The sequence below is a fragment of the Dermacentor albipictus genome, chromosome 1 (assembly GCF_038994185.2).
Source record: "Dermacentor albipictus isolate Rhodes 1998 colony chromosome 1, USDA_Dalb.pri_finalv2, whole genome shotgun sequence".
Lineage (NCBI taxonomy): Eukaryota > Metazoa > Arthropoda > Arachnida > Ixodida > Ixodidae > Dermacentor > Dermacentor albipictus.
Window position 1 is genome coordinate 47,095,932 of NC_091821.1, and position 23,679 is coordinate 47,119,610.

Here is a 23,679-nt window from a genome sequence, read left to right on the forward strand (position 1 = left end):
CAACCGAAATGGAAGGTTTCTTTTTGTTTGTTGCTATCTTTTTTTTTCAAATCGCAGACTGTAATTTAGCAAAATGTTGCGAACATTTAGGAAATTGTGAATGTAAAGCTAAGCACAAAAACATCAATTTGATATACAGGACATGCACAGGGATGACGAGTGACAAATATTCAAGATAAATTACGCAGCAGCACATACAACGAAATATTTTATTTTCTGTACATCACAATATCAAATAATCAGATTCAAACATCTAAAAGGTAACGAAAGTGACACCATCAGAATATTAGCTGTTCACTCGATTATCTAAGCTTTTCTTGACGCTGTGAGGCTTGCTTGCCAAGACTGCATTGTAGGTGTCACGAATACAGTATCCAATAAACGTCTTTAATCAGTCAATCAAATTAAGTATAAAAGTATCAAGTAAATGTTGCCTCACCTAACTCGAATGCAAAAGAACTGCGTAAAGCCCGGCTCACATCACCGTTCTGGAAGACAGCCCTGGACACTGAACTTTCAGAAGTTCCGCGATGTCTTCACAGATGTCACAGGAGTAATAATCATGATACGAATTGCGCAAAAGCATATATGTACAGGGTCGTCCTTTTTGAAAGGGAACACGCGAGCGCGTGGCCTGTGCTCTGCGGCGGCTGCGTAGAGCGCCGGTCAGTGGCAGCCAGAGGAAGCACGTCCGCTTTTGGCGTCATCTATTGACGGTCAGAATGACTAGGCATGGCCGATTGGAAGCGCCTACTGAACTCCCTTCCCCGTATTACTGATGCGCAAGGAGCGGGGCCTGCAGCTAGCAAATCGCGCTCGCGCTGCAGGCCCCACTCCTTGCGCATCAGTAATACGGGGAAGGGAGTCCAGTAGGCGCTTCGAATCGGCCATGCCTAGTCATTCTGACCGTCAATAGATGACGCCAAAAGCGGACGTGCTTCCTCTGGCTGCCACTGACCGGCGCTCTAGGCAGCCGCCGCAGAGCACAGGCCACGCGCTCGCGTGTTCCCTTTCAAAAAGGACGACCCTGTACGTGTAGCACGGTCTGCGCAAAGCGGTGACATCGACATTTCCTCTCAGTTGTACGCCAGCACCGCATCCGCATAAGGCAACAGTGCAAGCGCTCGGTTTACGCATCACACGCGCGTTACAGAGACAGAAATTCGAGCGCACGCTGAAAATGCATGAACCAACCAAACTCGGTACTCGGCATCGGTCATGCTAGCTCCTCGCGATGTCTTAGGGCCTGGCGTGACCAGGCCCTGCGGCGAAGGCTATGCTCGCACAGAGCCCTACACTTCGCGCTTGCCTGCGAGGCTTCCCATGTTTGCCTGCCAAACGCCCTCCGTCGTTCCGCGGAAAGAGTTGACACACACTTTCAGGAGCAAAGCGAGAAGTACGGGGCCGAGAGGAAGGTGGAATCAGTGGCCGTACGTGTAGTCAGAACTCGCAACGTTTATTTTTTCCTTAAGGCTAACTCAGACTAGCAAAATTTTACTCAGCCAGGCTGACACTCGCCGGTCACCCTAAGTTTGAGTGAGTGTGAGTGAGTCTGAGTGAGTCGACTCATGAGTGGAGTTTGCCGAGCAATGCCACGCTCACTCCCCATTCCCCTTCGCGCTCAGCGCTTTCGTTCGCAAGGTCGAGGTGAAAAGAAATCCAAGCGAAGGTAAGGCAATCTCTCTAGAATTCCTATCTCGAGATGTCATAGAAACAGATTGACGGCGTGACCAGTTTCCCTATGACAATCTTTGCGGTGATAACTGGGATTGTAGCGATCGAGTAGGCTCGCTCCCGCACCAAAACTAGCCTAATGACAAGTACTATTTGGTTTTGCTAAGCTTCCGGATACATGTGAAGCTCCAAAGGACACAAATTATTTGCGTTCACACCGATAATAAGGCAAATATTAAATACAAGAACATAATTAAGCCACGAGCGGGTGTCACGATTCAGAATGGTTTCAAATCTTTCAGAGCTGCTAGCCTTCATTGCACTGCGACCTACGGAGACGATCATGGTGACGACATTCAATGGCTTTAACGCGGAAATGGCTTCTTATAACACGGAAAATGCCCCTGCTTGGATTTTTCGATCTCATCAATGGCTGTGCATGATCAAATAATAAGGCAATCTGTCCCAGCATGAGCACCACAGAATTAAGCGACCACAGTTAGCCCAATTTCCATCCACACATCTCTTGAGCAAGTATGGATGCGAGAACACTCCTATTATTTACCACATGAGGATACCTTACGCTGCGAAGAAGCGGACAGGAATAAAATAATGTGATATTAACACGAACCAAAACATATCTCCGTACAAATATTTATGCTTGGAAAACTGAGCAGTTTCTGTGTCATGCTTCGCAAAATAGGCCAAAATAAATGTAGTAAAAACTTACCTTCAGTGCATTTGGAACATCTGGGCGCTGCTCTTTCCCCTTGGCGTTGACAAAGCTCCGCAAAACGCGAAAAAACAGCCAATGCAAAGGCTAAGATCTCGCGCCGTCTGCTTTCAACCACAGCCTCCGCTGGCGCCGTACCCCTTGTATGTTGTAGTTTAAGAGAAACGAGATGGCGTTGTCGGCGGCGCGCCGCACGTCGCCTCAGCGACAGCGCAAGAATACGAAACCACTACCGCTTCTAACTTGCTTCTGTGCGATCAGCTGTCGAAAGTGCAACTGAGTTTTCGCTAACGCACTGTGCTCCAACCATGATGGATTGAATCGTGTGGATTGAAGGCGTGTGCAGTAGTTGGCCACGAAAATAAATAGTGACTGGCATTAAGGAATGAAATGAATCTGTACGGTCAAATTTGTGGACCGCTGTTGCAACTGTCCGTACGTACGTGTTACCAGCAGATTGAGATGTACGGCTTTCCTCGAGTATACAAAAATTCGCTCATTCGCCAGCGTTGTATCGCTAATCTTCAAAGAAAGGGCTCAGGCCCCGGAACGTCGGCAAGAGTGAGTACCGCTCGGTAAACAACGACAAAACGAGTAGTGCCGCTTCTTGTCATAGCAAGTTTCGCGCACAGTATCTACACACGTCTACCCCATCTGGAACGGAAACATACATCCACTTTATCGCCAACGTGTCAAGATTAAGTGAATGGGAGCACACGTGAATGTGTGCACACTATATATACGCACAATAAATCATGGGTTACACCGAAGCTGAATGTTTCATGATGGTCCACAAGAGTAAGCGAGTTACTAGCGATAATGCATTTGTGCTACAAGATATTAAAATATACGAAACAGCTAGGTTTCATGCCTTGTACGCAGCAAGAACCAATCCATCAGAACTGAGGACACCCTCGAGCGATTAGGCAGAAAATACCCAGATAGTGACTGCACCGAGGAACTTTATTCTGACAAGCTGCTTCAAAGTATTAGCCAAAGAAGTACTAATAGCAAAACACTAATTTTCATTCAATTCATGAGCGGCATGTTTGAATAGCTTGGAATACATATGTATGCCCACGTTTAGAACAAGCACCATATACGCAGGTCGCGCCGTTTGGACATAGGTTAACGCTTTCCCTACCATGTGGACAATAAGCGTTCTTCGTTGGTTACGCCAAATATTTTTTTTTCTGAAGGAACTACTGCACCCAATATCTTGCGTAATGCATAAACAAAAAGCAGACTGAATGCGCTTTTTACGCATAAAAGTTTTATTAACGAGATATATGTCATAAAAAAGATATAACTTGTCAGAATCAAGATTTTAGGGGTAAAAGTGAGCAATGTTTGTAAAGATATGCTTGCATCTACTAAGAAGTGTTAAAACAACCACGAGAAAACATGTAACAGGTACTCCACTACAAAAGTTTAAGCGCAAGCACTACAGTTTAGCGTGCCGGGCTGTGACTGCTGACGTTCCCCGCTGGCTTGCATCGTCGTGGCTCACAGAGTCAAAGTCTGCGGAAAAGGCAGCATCCTCACAGTCACTGCTACTCGATACACCGATAAAATCAGCCGCACACGCAGCAGAGTCTCAAGATACGCGATTTTCCGAAGCACGCGCGCCGCTCCTGGAGGCGGCCATTTTTGCTTTGTACTTTGACGATCGGGAAACTTCGGAGTGCGTTAAAGAATTCACGCCTGTCGCGGAAAAAGCGAACTGCTTCGAAAACAAAAATACAGTTCTCTTCCTCCACGTCCGATAGCGCAATGTGTCCGTGAGCGGCGCGGAAGATCTCGAAAGCTGCGTTTCAAGCCACTTTTAACGGGCTAACGATTTCCAATGGGCGCGGTAGGGAAGGAGTTAATCCGGGACCGAATCTTATAACAGTTCGGAAGGGAACCGGTTCCCTTGGCCTCATCTGAATGGTCAAAATTTTGCTTGCGTCAGAGGACGTCAGAGACAGTGGGGCGGCACCGCAAATTATGATCTCGTCACGCATCTGCCAATCATTTCCAAAGCGAACCCGTCTTTGGCTAAGAGCGGAACCGGCGCAGGGTAGTCCGCTTTGGGTTCCATTGCTGTCGCTTGGAGTTGCAGCGGTGGCATAGAGGTAGAACACCCGCCTCGCGTGCAAGAGGTCCGTGGTTCGAATCCCGGTGCCGGTAATTTTCCACCGGATTTAAAAAAAAAGAAAAATCCGCGTGTTGATAAAATTGCATAAACAGGCCTGGAGTGTGGCCTGATCCCGGTGACCAGAACCGGTAACGCACTCCCTCACCAGATCAGGATTGGCCACCCTGGTGCAGTACTTGGCCACAACCTCCTATATGAACAACACAATCAAACCCCGGCCCTCAGTCCCCAACAGCTGCGAAGCAACTGACCACGGCGGCGGTCAGACCTGCGACGCTGCAGAGGGTGCTAAGAATCACTGGCTCCGGACAGGCCGCCATTGGAATATGAACCTTGCAACGTTTAACGCTAGAACGTTATCTAGTGAGGCGAGTCTAGCAGTGCTATTGGAGGAATTAGAGGGCAGTAAATGGGATATAATAGGGCTCAGCGAAGTTAGGAGACCAAAAGAAGCATATACAATGCTAAAAAGCGGGCATGTCCTGTGCTACCGGGGCTTAGCAGAGAGAAGGGAACTAGGCGTCGGATTCCTGATTAATAAGAATATAGCTGGTAACATACAGGAATTCTATAGCATTAACGAGAGGGTGGCAGGTCTTGTTGTGAAACTTAATAAGAGGTACAAACTGAAGATTGTACAGGTCTACGCCCCTACATCCAGTCATGATGACCACGAAGTCGAAAGCTTCTATGAAGACGTGGAATCGGCGATGGGTAGAGTGAAAACTAAATACACTATACTAATGGGTGACTTTAATGCCAATGTAGGCAAAAAGCAGGCTGGAGACAAGGCAGTGGGGGAATATGGCATAGGCACTAGGAATATCAGGGTGGAGTTATTGGTAGAGTTTGCGGAACAGAATAATATGAGGATAATGAATACCTTCTTCCGCAAACGGGATAGCCGAAAGTGGACGTGGAGGGGCCCGAACGGCGAGACTAGAAATGAAATAGACCTCATACTCTGCGCTAACCCTGGCATCATAAAAGATGTGGACGTGCTCGGCAACGTGCGCTGCAGTGACCACAGGATGGTAAGAACTCGAATTAGCCTAGACCTGAGAAGGGAACGGAAGAAACTGGTACATAAGAAGCCGATCAATGAGTTAGCGGTAAGAGGGAAAATAGAGCAATTCCAGATCAAGCTACAGAACAGGTATTCGGCTTTAACTCAGGAAGAGGACCTTAGTGTTGAAGCAATGAACGACAATCTTGTGGACATCATTAAGGAGTGTGCAATGGAAGTCGGTGGTAACTCCGTTAGGCAGGATACCAGTAAACTATCGCAGGAGACGAAAGATCTGATCAAGAAACGCCAATGTATGAAAGCCTCTAACCCTACAGCTAGAATAGAACTGGCAGAACATTCGAAGTTAATCAACAAGCGTAAGACAGCTGACATAAGGAAGTATAATATGGATAGAATTGAACATGCTCTCAGGAACGGAGGAAGCCTAAAAACAGTGAAGAAGAAACTAGGAATTGGCAAGAATCAGATGTGTGCGTTAAGAGACAAAGCCGGCAATATCATTACTAATATGGATGAGATAGTACAAGTGGCTCAGGAGTTCTACAGAGATTTGTACAGTACCAGTGCAACCCACGACGATAATGGAAGAGAAAATAGTCTAGAGGAATTCGAAATCCCACAGGTAACGCCGGAAGCAGTAAAGAAAGCCTTGGGAGATATGCAAAGGGGGAAGGCAGCTGGGGAGGATCAGGTAACAGCAGATTTGTTGAAGGATGGTGGGCAGATTGTTCTAGAGAAACTGGCCACCCTGTATACGCAATGCCTCATAACGTCGAGCGTACCGGAATCTTGGAAAAACGCTAACATAATCCTAATCTATAAGAAAGGGGACGCCAAGGACTTGAAAAATTATAGACCAATCAGCTTACTGTCCGTTGCCTACAAACTATTTACTAAGGTAATCGCAAATAGAATCAGGAACACCTTAGACTTCTGTCAAGCAAAGGAGCAGGCAGGATTCCGTAAAGGCTACTCAACAATAGATCATATTCACACTATCAATCAGGTGATAGAGAAATGTGCGGAATATAACCAACCCTTATATATAGCTTTCATTGATTACGAGAAAGCATTTGATTCTGTCGAAACCTCAGCAGTCATGGAGGCATTACGGAATCAGGGTGTAGACGAGCCATATGTAAAAATACTGAAAAATATCTATAGCGGCTCCACAGCAACCATAGTCCTCCATAAAGAAAGCAACAAAATCCCAATAAAAAAAGGCGTCAGGCAGGGAGATACGATCTCTCCAATGCTATTCACAGCGTGTTTACAGGAGGTATTCAGAGACCTTGATTGGGAAGAAATGGGGATAAAAGTTAATGGAGAGTACCTTAGTAACTTGCGATTTGCTGATGATATTGCCTTGCTTAGTAACTCAGGGGACCAACTGCAATGCATGCTCACTGACCTGGAGAGGCAAAGCAGAAGAGTGGGTCTAAAAATTAATCTGCAGAAAACTAAAGTAATGTTTAACAGTCCCGGAAGAGAACAGCAGTTTACAATAGGCAGCGAGGCACTGGAAGTCGTAAGGGAATACATCTACTTTAGGGCAGGTAGTGACTGCGGATCCGGATCATGAGACAGAAATAATCAGAAGAATAAGAATGGGCTGGGGTGTGTTTGGCAGGCATTCTCAGATCATGAACAGCAAGCAGGTTGCCATTATCCCTCAAGAGAAAAGTGTATAATAGCTGTGTCTTACCAGTACTCACCGACGGGGCAGAAACCTGGAGGCTTACGAAAAGGGTTCTACTCAAATTGAGGACGACGCAACGAGCTATGGAAAGAAGAATGATAGGTGTAACGTTAAGGGATAAGAAAAGAGCAGATTGGGTGAGGGAACAAACGCGAGTTAATGACATCTTAGTTGAAATCAAGAAAAAGAAATGGGCATGGGCAGGACATGTAATGAGGAGGGAAGATAACCGATGGTCATTAAGGGTTACGGACTGGATTCCAAGGGAAGGGAAGCGTATCAGGGGACGGCAGAAAGTTAGGTGGGCGGATGAGATTAAGAAGTTTGCAGGGACGGCATGGCCACAATTAGTACATGACCGGGGTCTTTGGAGAAATATAGGAGAGGCCTTTGCCCTGCAGTGGGCGTAACCAGGCTGCTGCTGCTGCTGCTGCTGCTGCTGCTGCTGCTGCTGCTGATGATGATGATGCTGTCGCTTGGCTGTTGGCTTGCGACCCTGGCCGCGCGCTGGTCGCGCGACCCCGGAGACATGCGGGCATCGCGCGTGCTTTGGTTGCTTCGGAGGCTATAGGACTTGCCTTCGTCGTCTGCTTGGCGTTGCTCTTTCGGTGTCGACCACGGCTGGAAGTCTGATACGCGTTCGAAGAAGTGACGGATAATGAGTTGCACCGCCCTTGCCGGCTTTCTAAGTAGACCTTTTGCAGCCTATGCGGGTGCAATCGTACCAGTGGTCATTCCATGCAGAGGATATTGCGCGCTGCGGTTCATCGCCACTGGCCTGCAGCTCCCAGAGGTCGGTCGGACGCGAAGCATTCATCGGAGTGGCCTAGACCTCTGCTGCCGACACTGACCACAAAGTTGCTCTCGCAATTACTGTGTTGGCCGGTAGAAGGGCTGGGTCGACTTTAATTCCCGTGACCTCCGCTTCAAAGCCAATGCCAAGGAGATATTTGCATGATGAGATCGAATTCCCAGTGATATTCCCGGCGTGAATAGCACGCAGATCGCCGTTCAGCAATCAGAAGGGTTCAACCTAGGCTGGTTCAGCGCTTCCTTCGTTCGGCTGATAAAACTATACATTCAGGACGGGAAGATATTGTGGAAATCTCTTATTTGGCTGCCATTTTTTCTCTATATATAGTTCGGGAGTGCCGCACTTTGTTCCTCAATTTCACGGCACAGCGCACACCATCCGCATCACGCTCTTCGATTTTACTTCGCGCAGGCAATGCAGGGCCCGTATATCGTGATGTTCAATTTCAAGTTCCATTGCTTCTATCACGCGACGCGCCGTGGGGCAGATCGCAGGAATAGCGGGAGTGCGGCGGCGAGCGAGTCATGTCCGAGCCGATGACGAAGGGCGAAAAAAGGAGGAAAATTGATATAGTCGGCTAGTAAAGGTGTCCGTAAGAACCAGTTCACGGTTTTGTCGCGCTCGCTACTTAAGTGCTGGCAGTGCGTTCCTGTTGCGTGCATCGTGCAAGTTCCTGGTAGCAGACGACATATAGCGCTGCGCTCTGCCAACTCATTTATGCTTGCGATACCGCCTGTCGGCTGAGAATGAAAAAGAATGACATTAATAAATTACGTCTCCATTGCTTAAACGCCTGGCACCACACATTTATATTTCAGAACTTGCCGTATATTTTATTTATATTTTATATTTATTTAGCAAGCAGAAACATTTTGCATTTCCTGGATTAGCTCGTCATATAATGACCTACACTTCAGAGGTGGAACCCTCACATCTATTGGTCGCGTCCTCCCCTTCTTCCACCACCGGCTTGGGAGTGGCACATTTAGTCACGTAAGCGGCGAAGCGAACGGTTCGTATTCCAAACCGTTATAAGATTCGGCATGTTCTCTCAAGCTGTGACCAAAGCTTCGTGTCGTCCACCCAGTCACCGTCTACGATATCTCCCGAAACAGGCAATACAATAACTCTCCCTGCTCGGCTTTTTGGTTACGTCATGGCACTCGGGCGAGGTACCCAGGCAAGGCCACATGTTATTCTTGCACCACTTTGAGAGCTACATTAAAAATATAGCTCCTTGTTGATGGGGTACAAGCATGCTGGTTTCTGTCAACATGAAACACAATGTTCTGATTTCCACCACAATCTAAAGACATGTTCCGAGCTGTAGACGGTTTCCTTAAATGACGCGTCTTTCCATTTCAGCTGAGGGACAGTGAAGACCCGGTGTCCGTCAATGAATCTTTTATGGGCGAATCGAACGTGTCGTCATCCGAAATCGACTACCAGAAGACGACCGACGCGGAATCCAACTACGGTTTTACCGGCTTTTCGAAAAGTGAGCCCGCACAACACAATATTCCAGAATTCTTGGTGATGCGTTACAGCTGTAGGTGTTATCGACGGGGCCAGCAGTTAAACGTGAAGGTTCTTCTTTCAGCGTGGTGATTTGAAGCTCGGTTTCTTTGTCTGGTCTCGGTATCCAACGTGAGCAAGTCCTATAGTGTACAAAACTGGCGTTGGTTTTAAATGCTGTGCTGCGGAGATTACTATTGAATGCCTTTAATAGGGGCCCCTTCGTGAATATACATACTTAACGTTAACACATCAGAAAAGGCTTGATATTGATGCATTATTTATTTATAGCGGACACATTCAGCCGAAGCCGTAGAGCGACCGAGAAACTAGACCTGATATTGTTCCGCAAGAAAAGCTTCGGAAGATTCTGGAGTTTCGGAGTCAACTTGGAAGCAGTGACAGGCGAAGGAGGAGCAAACTTCTACATTGTCGAGGTGAGCCTTAAAAATGATTTACCTTAAATGAATACCTTAATTATGGCTTACCTTAAATAACGTAACTTAATGACTTACCTTACAGGCTTAAAGGATATTGTTAACTTCTGACAACTATATTTACACTCAGTAATAGAGATTCTTGTATGTCGCTACACTATATATAAGGCACAAAATGCAGGATGCGCGAAACGAAAACCGCAAATACCGCTCAACAAGGATAGTTTTGTACGGCAAAGACATTTTCTCTTTTGTTTAAACTACGATGAAGGTGGCCTTGTTCGGCCGTTTACTGGCTAAAATAACTTAGCCTGCCTTTGAACAACTCTGTCGACTCCCACTATCTTAAGTGATAGCGAATTACATGCCGTTCTTAGTTCTATGCGTGGATTTGTGTGGCTATCCCTGTAACTTTGGAATAGAGTTAACATAAATACCGTTAGGGGACCATGGGGAATGCGAAAATGACTATGAAGAAAGACAACCCTGAATATCAGTACCTGCCGTGTGTATATTGTGACTAATTATCTTGCGTTGGTTTTCGCTAATCGTTATGTCCCCGCCATTTCTTTCGGAGTATTTGTATATCACATGTTTGTTGAGTTGTTGGTGATGTACTGTCTACTTAACTATCACAATGCAATTTATGTAAGAACAAGATATTCTTACTCTGACCGCTGCAAGGGCACACGTTGATTGTATTACTACTCTGGGACCCTCATTTGTGGACATGTATTTTGTTCTCTATTTTATTTTGAATGAAATCCCATCTGTCAATTCTCGCTGTAGTCTGAAGAGCGCGGGGCGTCAGCCGCGACAGAACCCGCTGACGTTTCTTAAATAGATCGCCGCACACCTTAAGGGGGGTCGTTGGGCTGCCTTGAGTTCACTGTAAAAAAAGTACAGACAATGCGAGCAGCTGCTCCCTTCACAAGTTTAAACGCTCAATGAAGCACGGATACTTGCTTCTGCAGTATGAAAATGTGGTCAGCTGTATAAGTTGGCGCGCACTTCGTGCAAATTACACGGGAAAGCGCTAAGTTGCGTATGTAGACAAAGCGCCACAAACGTAAACGAAGACGCCGGGTGCCCGCAGGGAGTGAGCTAAAATTCTCGCGGTGACGTTACCGGCCACTTATTTCGCAGAGCGTGAAGCGAGGCAGCCCTGCTCAGAGGTCCCAAATCCTGGTCGGCGATGTGGTGGTCGCCGTCAACGGCACAAAGCTCGCCGGACTGCCTCTCAACATCGTCCGGAAGATCATGAACGCCTCCGGGGACCAGCTTGTCCTCACCGTGCTGTCGTCCAGTCCGTACAGAATCATAAACACCAGGTGCGTCATTCACAAGTGCCGCAAATCGCCGCATTCTGGGACGAAAATATCTACGTGAGCGCAAAGAATTCGTACGAGATTATAATGGCATATCGATTGCGTAATGAGAAGCTGAATAGTTCAGAATAGTTACTTTCCATCTGACAGGCACTGCGTGACGCCCAGTATGCGCAGATGCTCCGGAGCACACGTTTTCCTTTAACAGAAAAAGTTCTAGTGCCAGTCTCGTCGCACGAGGCACTGGCTATACGTGCGTGGAGAAAACGATGCACACACCTGTGTTAGGTCAACGCTGGCATGCGCCCTTGGAGCAGCGTGGCGTAACGTCCTGTTATCCGACAAGGAATTAGACGTTCTTGTGCCTCACGCGTCGTAGAATTTTTCTTGCAAAGTCCATCACACTTCTTTCGTTAGACCACCGCCGGATTGGACTGAGCGAGTGCACGCGCCGACGAGTACGGTCGTGGTCAGACTTACTGATGGTTACTTCGACAGCTCGTTTAGTTGGCCTTTTTCATCACCTCTGCGTTCCGAGGCAGGCGTTTTAGACGAAATCAGAGCTAACAAAAGTGTGTAACTAGCCTGCCGATGCACGTGCGAGTGTTGAAATTTTGGTCGCGGCACGCATGACACATACACTTCACCACGACGCCCCTGCCTCTTTTTCTTTTTTTGTTTCACCAGCCAATTATTCTTCTAGGAAGCAGGGATGGGTTTTGACTGCAAACTACGCGCGTGCTGCCCTTGGAAGACGTAGCTTATGAATCAGTGCGTCTCCGCAACGCCTCTTTTGTCGTTACTGTGCTGCTATGGGAAATACAATGATGATGAAAGGGCACCGCCACAGAGAAGCAGTGTTCACAGTGTTGAACTAGAGTCTGAAAGATTCTAACCAAGTTCTTGACTATTGCTTCTTGATGTGTGGCGTTCTAGAACGTGTGTCAGAAGTTCTAAGAAAAATAAGTTACGGTCGGAGCGTAACTGCATGATTATACTGGTTGGTGCTGAAACATATTGTGTTAAATATTCGCCATTGCACACAAGATGGTTCTAAGAATACTTTACCGAGTGAAAAGGAAATAAAAAAGAAACAATAAAGTAGTAAAGAACTTTAAAAAAATGCAGGGGAAATTATGTGCGCTGCAGATGTCAGAATTTTTCATGTCCAGGAATTCTGGACATTCCCTTTTGGAACCTCACGGCAATGCACAAATGTAACTGAGCGGTCAAAGTAAAAGATATATATATATATATATATATATATATATATATATATATATATATATATATATATATATATATATATATGTATATATATATATATATATATATATATATATATATATATATATATATATATATATATATATATATATATATATATATATATATATAACGGCCGAAGGTCATAAGGTTTCAACTGCCTACAACGAGAGGGTAGTCCCTCCTAGCAGCAAATGAATTTATGGCACTTCATCGGAACGTTGGTGGTGGGTTAAAGCAGTTCGAGCAGGCCAGGGATGGAGAGTGAAGTCACACGACAGAAGGAAATCGTTTTGCACCCTCTCGGCAGAGGGCAGAGGACTTGGAACAAGTAGGAAGAAGCGCCAAATTAAAGTCGTAAAGCGATTTGCTATCACTGGCGTTGGAACGGTAATGGTAGAGGGAGTGTTATGCAGTTTGCACGCGCAGGTTTTTGAAAGGCAGCCGGGTCGGAGAGAGAGTGATTATGGTGTTCACGTCTTCAGCGTGCGTATGTATGGTTGTATGCGCGTACTTGAGCCTCCGTATTTGCGCTTGCATGCGCGCGGGTGCGTATATCCGTGTAGGAGCATTCGTGGCGTGCCTGCATGCATGCATGCATTTGAGTGTGCGTGCGCGTGTATGCACGTGTTAGTGCACGTGTGCATGCTTGTGGCGCATGCGTGGGCGCGTGTGAATATGTAGGTGTGCGAACATGCATGCGTGCGAACAAACGTGTGCATGTTTATGTGCGCATGGATTTCTGTGCGCGCGTAATATGTGTGTGTGTGCGAGGGAAAGAAGGAGTGTGCGTGTTCGAGGGAGAGAGGGAATGTGCATGCGTGCGAGGGAGAGTGTGTTAAAATTTATAGCGGATGGCTGAAAGGAACATGCTCACGGAGTCCTACCATTAATGGCAATATCACAAAAGGCTGGGCGCTGTCAGGTCGACCTTACGTACTTTTTCTGCGTGCAGATAGGCTTTCGGGTGGCTATTACAGAATCTTGTTTAATTAAAAAAGGTTTGGTTGCTCAGCTAAATAATCTCGAGGACTGGACTGACTCCAAACTACTCATTTGTTTAGTTACCGAAGATTATTTGTTGAAAAGTTAATTACCGTAGCTTCGTTTATTACGCAAACAACTGCTCAACTTACTCCGTATCAAGAGGTACCGACTTCAACACTCGAATAAAATGATGTCTCAAAGATTTATATGGGTTTAATATATTTATTTGGTGCAGTTACAAACAGCCAGCATGTTGATGCTGCTGTAGGCTTCTTACAGAGCGAGTGTGAAAGCTTCGTCAGGTTATCTTGGCGCAAATCATGTTCATGAGCTTAGAGGAAGCTTTAGCTCGAGCCCAACTCCGACGCGGCCTATTCAAATACATGTAAAACGCAAAAACGTTTTTCCGAGATAATCCCTGGATCGATTTTAATGAAATTTTGTTGCATTTGGGAGAGAAAGTTAAACTCTAGTGCCTGTTGGAAGCCGAATTTGAATTTAGGGCTTGAATTTTGTCAAAATGACTTTCAAATATTCGACCACTTGAAAAAAAATGGACGCACGAAGTTTCCAAATTTGTAGCTCTGCATCAAGAACAGATATCGCAGTTTTGTAAACGGCATCCATTAGATCATTCCAAGTGGACAAATTCGACGTGTCATTTTACATTTTAAGTGAATTTCTTACATTGGTTACAAAGGTTCTGCAAAAGCTGTATTTCCATTATACTAAATTCTTTTATATTCATGTGTAACATATCAATTTTGTCCGCTTTATATTTAGTATTAGATCCAATTCACATAATTGTATTATCGTTTTTCGTTGTTGAGTTATAGAGGTGTAAACTTCATAGTTTCGTTTTCTGAAAATTTTAGATTTTTGTCAATTTTTAATAAAATATTAACATTATAAATCGAAAATTCGAAACCAACAGTCCCCAGATTTTAAGTTTTCCTTTTAAATGCAACAAACTTCGTCAAATTTGATGCCGTGGTTGCCGAGAAAAACGAATTCTCCTTTTACATGTATTTAGATAGGAGCACCCGAGCTAAAGCTTCCTTCTAAACGCATGTGCCTGACCCTGCACTTCTGCTTTTACAATTGATTCTTTTACACTATAGAAGAAACACCTCAGCGCTACGTTACATCACACAAGGTGTGCGAGGGCATTGCGCGATCTCCCGATTAGATTTCTGGGCGTTGGTGGCATCAGGCTCGGTTTCCTGGCGTTGTCAGTAATAAATAGAGCTGCCTGGGGAAAAGCATTGAATATTTTTTTTCAGTACTTTGTAACAGATGGAGCAGCGGGACATGTTCGTTAGAGCGAAAAGTACTGAAGTATTGTAATGAGCGCTATTCGCCATATATTTTGAGTGTCCAATGTTTAGACCGAAACAAGAAAATACTGGGATATTGGGACAATACTGACATACGTGCAGTCGCGTTAAATACGGGCTCTGACGTGGTGACCGTGGAGGAAGCAGCCCCTACAGTGCAAGGCTACATTGACTCACGAAATATTGGTTTACTAAGTACCAGTAATCGGAACAGTGTTCACCTCTGCAATTTTTGGTATGTCGGTGCCGCAGTGCACTCTTGGGGGAGGGGGGGGGAGTGGAGTTCTACCATGTTTCAGCCGATATTTAAGGCTACTGTAGCACAGCCTTTTTTTCTTCAATCTTTTCTCAGTGATCTTTCTTAAAGTACTCTTACAACGTTATTGTTTGGCGCTAGACGCGTGCGCGTGTATACGAAATTTCCAGAACAATGTCACAGATTTTGTTGCGAAAGAGTATAGGGTGTGCGAATAGTGATTTCCGAGACCGAATTTAGTACGAATCGAACCCTTCCAGAAGCGAATCGAAATGAATATTGAATGCTCTTCGAAAAGCTTCCGAATAATGAATAGCCGTTATCACAATTAATGCAAAACGATGTTCGCATTCCAGTAATCATAAAGCTAGCAGGTTGCTGTAATTATACGTCATGAAGCGTTGCTTATTAAAAGCACGAATGGAGCATTCAGAGAAAACCAGTAGTTTCTTCGCATGCACATGGCTCTTCAGAGAGTGCGAATGATCACTGTACGGCTTGTAGCATTTGGCTACCTAAGCGACGCAGCCTCCTTTACTACTCAAGCTCTCATGTTTTATGTATATACTATACCCGCGGGGTTGAAAATTCCTTATACTTCTGTTACAATTTTATTTTGATTGAGCGCAGAGCACGTTTACAAATATTCGAAAAATAGAAAAATATTGGCCTTTACGAAAGCGATAATGAATTAATTCTGGAGTTTTTTACGTGCGAAAACCGTGATTTGATTATGAGGCACGCCGTTGTGGGGTGCTCAGGATTAATTTTGACCACAGGAGGGTCTTTAACGTGCACCCAACGCATGGGACATGAGCGTTTTTGCAATTCGCCCACACAAAATGCGACCGCCGCTGCCGGAGTTGGATCCCGCGACCTCGTGCACCGCGATATATTAAATTATTTCGTTAAAAGCCTAAATGCACACGCAAGAAAATCCGTAGTCCAATTCCAAGTTTTCGCTCAATGAAAATCTAGCACGTCTATACTGTCAAGTTGTAGTGATTTGCAGAACAAAGCAGTACCAAAAGAACGAGTCACGAATCTAACTGATTATTAGGCGAGCTTGCTCATGCAAATTATGCGATCTTCGGCTGCTCGTTTCAGAGCGCTCTAGAGCACTCTCGCAAGCGGCGTTGTCTTCCGCTGGTTGAAAGAGGGTGCGCGTCCTGCGTTCGGCTGGTTCTTCTCGATTGCTCTCCTCCATCTTCGAGCGCTCTGAGGCGCTCCGAGCCCTGTCGTCGGAGCAGTCGTCGAGATTATTAGACAGTTTTAGTATAGCGTAAAGCAGCAAACGCAAAGAGCTAGCGTTAGCGTTAGCGTTGCGTGCACCACACTGCGCATGCGCTTTACGTAAACGGTGCTGGAGCTCTTACGTACGCACGCTATTCTCGAGATTTAGCGTTGAACGCTAACGCACGCAAGGGCAGCCTTACGTACGGCAACATGGCGGCGCCAGTCGAAGTGAGAGCTGCCCGCTTCGGATCTGTCGAGTCGTCGTCCAGCACTGTTCGGCTCATTCGTTCCCCACTAATGCTCGTGTTTGCTTTAGATTTGTGTGATGATGCTTCGACAGTGGCGCACAGGTGACAAATGGGCGTTGTTTACGACATACGTTCTCGATTAGCGGCGCAGTAGGCTTAACGAGAGGGTTTGTAAATGTTTGCTCATGTTTGCTGTATCCGCCTCGAAATAATAATAATAATAATAATATTTGGGGTTTTACGTGCCAAAACCACTTTCTAATTATGAGGCACGCCGTAGTGGAGGACTCCGGAAATTTTGACCACCTGGGGTTCTTTAACGTGCACCTAAGTCTAAGCACACGGGTGTTTTCGCATTTCGCCCCCATCGAAATACGGCCGCCGTGGCCGGGATTCGATCCCGCGACCTCGTGCTCAGCAGCCCAACACCATAGCCACTGAGCAACCACGGCGCGTCCGCCTCGAAATGGCGCCCAAGTGTATTTTGCTCGTTGGCTTGTTGTATAGCAGCATGTCAAGCCGATGCAGGTCACGTTTCCCGCGGCAAAACACAGTAGTGTGGTCGGTGCTGTGGTCACAATGCGTGTGCGTTTTACCAACGACGACGATATGAACCTTATGAAGGAGGTTTTCGCCTTGAACCCATTCGGATGGACGTCAAGGTGGGCGTCCGTTGCAAAAAATTGGAATGAAGTGGGAAATCCGCTGTCTGGAAGCGAAAGTGCCGGTGGAACGTCCCCTCCGGAATAGCTTCGATGTTGAGTGGATCTTGAGGACGCGTAGAACCTGCGCGGTCGCTCTCGTTCCGGAAGCATGAGGGCGTCTATGTCATCCCAACTTAAAAAGGACACGTAATATGGGTCCCACAGAACACTCGATCGCGGCATGCCAAGAATAATCGGTATGTTTCGCGACTCTCGACAAAACAACGGCAGTTTTTTTTTCAACCTCCGATGGGCTATAAATAAAAGACAAGTTCATCTAAAACAATAATTTTATTACCAAAATATTAGTGCAGTTACGGTTACTTTTCGACATAATCACCGAAGAGATTGAGGCATCTGTCATATCTGAGGAAAAGCTTTGCAATACCCTCTTCAATAAAAGTTGCCGCCAATGAATTCAAGTCGTCCTTGAGGTTGGTTTGAAGGTCGCCATTGGTTTGAAAGCGCTTCCCACCAAGCCACGTCTTCAGTCCAGGAAAAAGATGAAAGTCACAGGGTGCTAAGTCTGGACTGTATGGCGGATGATCGAAAATGTCCCATCCAAATTGTTCGAGAAGCCGTTGAGTTGCTCCAGCAGTGTGTGGACGGGCATTGTCATGGATCAGAACTCCAGCGGTCAGCTTTCCTCTTCGTTTGTTCTGAACGGCTCTACGCAAATGTCGTAAAGTTTCACAATAAACAGCTGCAGTGATTGTGGTTCCGGGCTCCATAAACTCCACAAGCAACACACCTTGTTGATCCCAAAAACACAGTAGCCATGGTCTTTCTGTTGTTGAAGGTTTTTTTAAATTTCTTTGGTTTGTTTGGTGAATTTGAATGCCTCCATTGTTGTGATTGTCGTTTTGTTTCCGGTGTGTCATATTGAATCCAGGTTTCATCCCCAGTCACGATTGATTTCAAAAGGTTGTCTCCTTCATCCTGATAACGCTCAAGGAACTCCAAAGCTGACGCCATTCGCCGAGTTTTGTGGCCGTCCATCAACATTTTTGGGACCCAACGTGCACAAAGTTTTTTGTAGCGTAACCATTCAGTAACAATAGAGTACAAGACAGACCTTGAAACTTCTGGAAAATCCGTAGATAAAGCAGCAATGGTGAATCTGCGGTTTTCTTTAACCATTCTGTCAACTCGTTGAACCAGGTCATCTGAAACGACAGATTTGCGTCCTTGGCCCCCTTCATCATGCAGATCATTACGTCCATCTTTAAAATTTCGACACCATTCACGCACATCACCATCACTCATGAAGTTTTCCCCATACACTAGACTCATTCTCCGATGGATTTCTGCAGCACCATGGCCTTCAGCCTATAGAAAACGAATAACACTTCGCAATTAACACTTGGCGGGAGCAACAATAATGGCAGCCATGTTTACGTGGCTGTAGCACAATGCCGACTGATGCCTGAATGTCAACAATGGCGGAGTGTGTAGTGCGAGAGCTGCGCAGTTGCCTACAGCGCATGTCCGCTTTCTGCTGCCCGCGTAGTGCCTGCACGGAGCGATCGGAGGTTGAAAAAAAAATGGCCTTCGTACATGCGTAATTAACGCAGCGACTGTGGCTTTCGATGAGCTTGACTTAGGGACACACTTGCGGATTCGGCATTGGATAAGCTCGACATTTCGTGTGGATTTGGCTTTCCAGTACTTTGTGTTTTTACATCTAGATGGCGCTGTATTTGTTTGCGTTAACGTTAACGCTTTTCTCCGTTCCGCTATTCTAAAACACTACCTTGTGCCGCGCAGTGCAGTCTTTCTTTGCGTTAGCGTTGCGTCGCACGCTAACGCAAGCATTTTATGCTATACTAAACCTCATCACAGCGCCGCGTCGCTGCTGTTGGCGACGGCCCACCGTAACCTCGGCAACCCCAGGCCACTGCATGCTGGCGCCTCTACGAACGCTCGTCCCACCGGCGCGTCCGCCGGTTCTCCCGGCAGCGCCGGGAGTTTCGGATAGGCCAAACATCGGACGTTGGCAGTAGTCACGTGGTTTCGCATCTGCCATTTCCTCCTCCGAGAGCGAGTCGCACGTTCGGCTTGCGCGCTTGTCCTCTACCCTGAGCCCGACTCCCGAAACTGCCTGACTCTGCTTCGGGAGATGGAGGCGACCAGTCGAAGATAACATAAGTAACACTCAAAGGACAACGCTGTCTGCACGCAAAGTCACCCATCGTCGGAATCTTATTTGCGCATCAAGGCATCGGTTCATCAGACTTCAATGCTCGTACATTGCAGCGCAATCGCTGGCGCTCGCGTGTGATCGCGAATGTAACAACGCGCGGCCGCTTTCCATCGCGCTTTAGCGTTTTAGCTCGTACTGAGCGCGATAGCACGCCAGCGTTCGCTTCACTCGCGCAATCTGATTAGAAAACGCTCTTGCGCTATTCTCCCCCCAATCGGTGGCAACATTATACAAATTTCAAATATATGCAGGCGCGTCTTAAGAAGAAGCTTTAGCTCGGGCCCAACTCCGCTGCCGCCTATTCAACATGTAAAATGCTGCAACGCTTTTCGGAGATAACAACTGGGCCGAGTTTAATGATATTTGTTGCATTTAATAGATAATGTTAAATTCTAGTGTCAGTTGGGAGCGCAATTTTTTTTAGCGCCCGAATTTTTAAAAAGGAGCTTTTAGAAATTGGTGACTGGAAACTATGGAAGCATGAAGGCGGGGGAGGATTACAAATTCGTAGTTCTGCACTAAAAATAGGTATCGCAGTTCTGTAAACTGCATCTATTTGAGCATCCAAAGCGGAGAAATTTCATTAATCAATTTACATCTTTCGTGAATTTGTTATATTACTTGCAAGAGTTTTACGAAAGTACTCACATATTAGCGGTCTGTTGGAGAGCCATATGCAGGGTGTCCCAGCTAATTTTAGCCAAAGTTTAAAAATATGTGAATGATACATAGCTGTACAGAATCAAAGTAATGTAGTTTGCCGTCTCTTGCAGATACTCATTATTTGTTCATTCCGCCTAATTAGATGATTAGATAATAACCACCATGCATGCATGATGGTGCATGCATGCCAGCAAGGTGCATGTTTCATGCGCCTTGCTGTTTGTATGTTGACCGGGTGGCTTTTGTCGACGTCTTTTTATCACAAGTGTTATATGTACTATTGACGTGCTCTCTTGACTTGATCGCGCAGATCTGCGGGTATCATATGCTCTATAGGCGTTCTCTGTTGACTAGATCGCGCAGATCTCTGGGTATTTAAGCAGGTGGTTCTTCAAAAGAAAACCAGTTGTTAGAAAGCGCTCGTCCTTGCGTTGCTCCTATGCTTCATCCCTGTTTGTTTGCGCACAAAAAGTTTTAAGAGGAAAGTGTATAACAGCTGTGTCTTACCAGTACTCACGTACGAGGCAGGAATCTGGAGGCTTACGAAAAGGGTTCTACTTAAATTGAGGACGACGCAACGAGCTATGGAAAGAAGAATGAAGGGTGTAACGTTAAGGGATAAGAGCATATTGGGTGAGGAAACAAACGCGAGTTAATGACATCTTAGCTGAAATCAAGAAAAAGAAATGGGCTTGGGCAGGACATGTAATGAGGAGGGAAGATAACCGATGGTCATTAAGGGTTACGGACTGGATTCCAAGGGAAGGGAAGCGTAGCAGGGAGCGGCAGAAAGTTAGGTGGGTGGATGAGATTAAGAAGTTTGCAGGGACAACATGGCAACGATTAGTACATGACCGGAGTAGTTGGAGAAGTATGGGAGAGGCCTTTGCCCTGCAGTGGGCGTAACCAGGCTGCTGCTGCTGCTGCTGCTGCTGCTGCTGCTGCTGATGATGATGATGATGAACAAGTGGATTGGGTGAGCGGTGGAAAGCTCGACGCACGCACGAAGACAACCACTTCCCGCGCTTCGCCCGATTTAAAATTCTCAAAAAAGAAACAAAAAATAAGTTAGGATGTCCGCCAACCGTTTGGAGCGCGCATGTTCCTTGAAACCGAAACTAGCACTCGTCTTCCGGGGGTTACTTGAAGTATACAACTCTGTGCCTCAGGAACTAAAAACGATATCGCATTTATGTCAGCTGCACCTAATATTTCATCAAATGAGGAAAAAATGATATATCATACGCCACCCTGAAAGATGCCGCTAACTTCTGAACATGACATTTGCAAAACGTCCTCAAACGTTGTAACAAAATCACATCAGTCATAAATTCATAATCAGAATTGTCTGATTTAGATGCTCCAATGGTTGCAGTTTATAGAAATGCGGCATTTGTAATTGATGCTAAGTTACGAATTTGTAAACTTCGTATTTTTAGTTTTTTTTCTTTCAGATTTACCGATTCCCGGCAAATCTCCCGGCCATGGCCTAAATCAATATTCCGTTTGGTTGCAATCACTGTGATTGAACTTTCTCTCAGGTGCAACAATTCTAATTTAAATCGGTTGAGCGGTTTCCTCATAAAAGTGTGGCGGCGTTTTGCGTGTATTTGAGCAGCCGGTATCGGAGATACAGGCCCGAGCTAAAGCTTCCTCTTAATACTTCACACCGGTTCTATAGGCAAACCGCGAAACATAACGTTGGCTACGCGCAAGCCCGTGGCCGCAGTGGTGCACAAAAAATAACTAAACCAATAATAAAAAAAAAAGCTGCCGGAAGCTCCACAGGAGCAGTTATCTCGACAGAACATCTCGTCCGCGACGCCGCCGGGCTCTCTTGCCAGGCGCCTAGCAAAATCGTCGATTCACTGCCAGTCGAGCAAGTAGCTCGTCGTGTTCGAGATAAGGTTATTACACGAGCGCACTCGTTTCCGAGTGCCGAAGTGAAGCAACAGTCTCATGGTGTGCTTCTTTTTATTGTTTTCTCTAGCTGTGCGTCATGGCATACGTCATGGGGCGAATTTCAATTCCTTAAGGTCGATAGGCCACGTGGTGGCTAAACAGGAAACTGAACAAATGTCCAGAACTACTGGGTATACATGCATACTGGTTGCAATGTAAGCCCTTGGAATACTCGCTAATTTTTTATTCCAACAGTGTTCATAAAACGCGCTAATTACGAAGGCGTAAGAGACACATATGACAGGACGGGCGCTGATTAAGTCGGAATGTTTCCTACACGTTTCCGTTATAGCTAATGAGAATTTTATCAACCAACATCGCCGTACATGCCAGGGAAATTATCCACATGTATCTTCGGCATGATGCTTGTTTATTTTATTCAAAAACGAAAAAGGAACGTTATGCACATTAAACGCACAAAAAACACACTTTTATCCCGTGCAATGCGACTGCCCCCCCCCCCCCCTCCCCAAAGTCAGGAGACCGAAAGTTTATTCGGGCCACCGGCTCATAGATGCCACTGTGAATGCGAAAACTTATACAGAAAAAAAAAGTTAACTGCAGTTATCGCATAGAAACCATCACAATGAGTGCAGAAAAAAGAAAGTACTTCTGACAATGTCAAAGAACCCACACCTGTTTACGAACTTTTGAGGCGTCCAGTAAAAAGACAACTTTTCTTTTTTAAATGCTCTATTTGCAGGCAGGACATGAACAACATCCTTCAGTCATGTGGCCGACAGACGCTAACCCTGTCTCTCGTGCGAGCCGGGTGCCGCAAAGGGGCGTGGTATGGTTTCACGACGTTCGAGGCGAAAACCTGGGACCAGCAGCAAAAGGCTTTCAGCCGTCTGCATATTGTGCAGGTACGTGTACTGGGCTCCATAATTAAAGCACTCGCAGAAACGGGTCGCTTATTTTAACACTTTCCCGCATATGCATGTTCCCATTCTTCACTAGCAATCCATGTTTCCGGCCTCGGTGCTGCTGGCACGTGGCCCACTCGCACACAGCCCACTCGCTGACGGCCAAGGTTTACGACTATCGCGCCCAACCGCGCTCTCTCATCATTCTAACGCGCCCTTGCACTTATATCTGCGCGGAAATCAGAGCGTGGATACCGAAGATTACGACCACTCGCACCATTTGAACACAAATCATGCAGAGCGTGCCCAAGAGACACCTCCTAGACTTGCACCGACGGTGACGTCACCACCGTATAGTCCGACGCTTCTCGCGGCTGGAAATATTGCGCGGCGGTATTCTTCTTTGAGCCGGGAGCGATCACGCCCTTTTTTGCTTGCTGTTCTTTTTTTTTTCTCTATCCTCACAGATTTAGCAATCACGACGTCCCCGTTGGCAGAGACCGCTGTACAAACTCGCTATAAATTGAACATGCGGTAAATCGAAATAATCGTGGCCACGGGTATCTCATATCGGAATAGAG

At 46.2% G+C, this 23,679-nt stretch overlaps 1 protein-coding gene across 3 annotated transcripts in view; it reads left to right on the forward strand.

Annotated features, from left to right (window-relative positions):
- The window catches only part of LOC135905847 (microtubule-associated serine/threonine-protein kinase 2-like), a 51,404-nt gene that overhangs the window by 20,372 nt on the left and 7,353 nt on the right, over positions 1-23,679 (forward strand). For 2 of the 3 annotated variants that reach the window (XM_065436933.2, XM_065436925.2), the window contains exons 14-17: positions 9,456-9,588; positions 9,897-10,042; positions 11,189-11,373; positions 22,936-23,098. In XM_065436933.2, coding sequence (XP_065293005.1) covers positions 9,456-9,588; positions 9,897-10,042; positions 11,189-11,373; positions 22,936-23,098 — 627 coding nt within the window. The remainder of the gene's footprint in view (positions 1-9,455; positions 9,589-9,896; positions 10,043-11,188; positions 11,374-22,935; positions 23,099-23,679) is intronic. The other variant, XM_065436944.2, reaches the window with a different exon arrangement.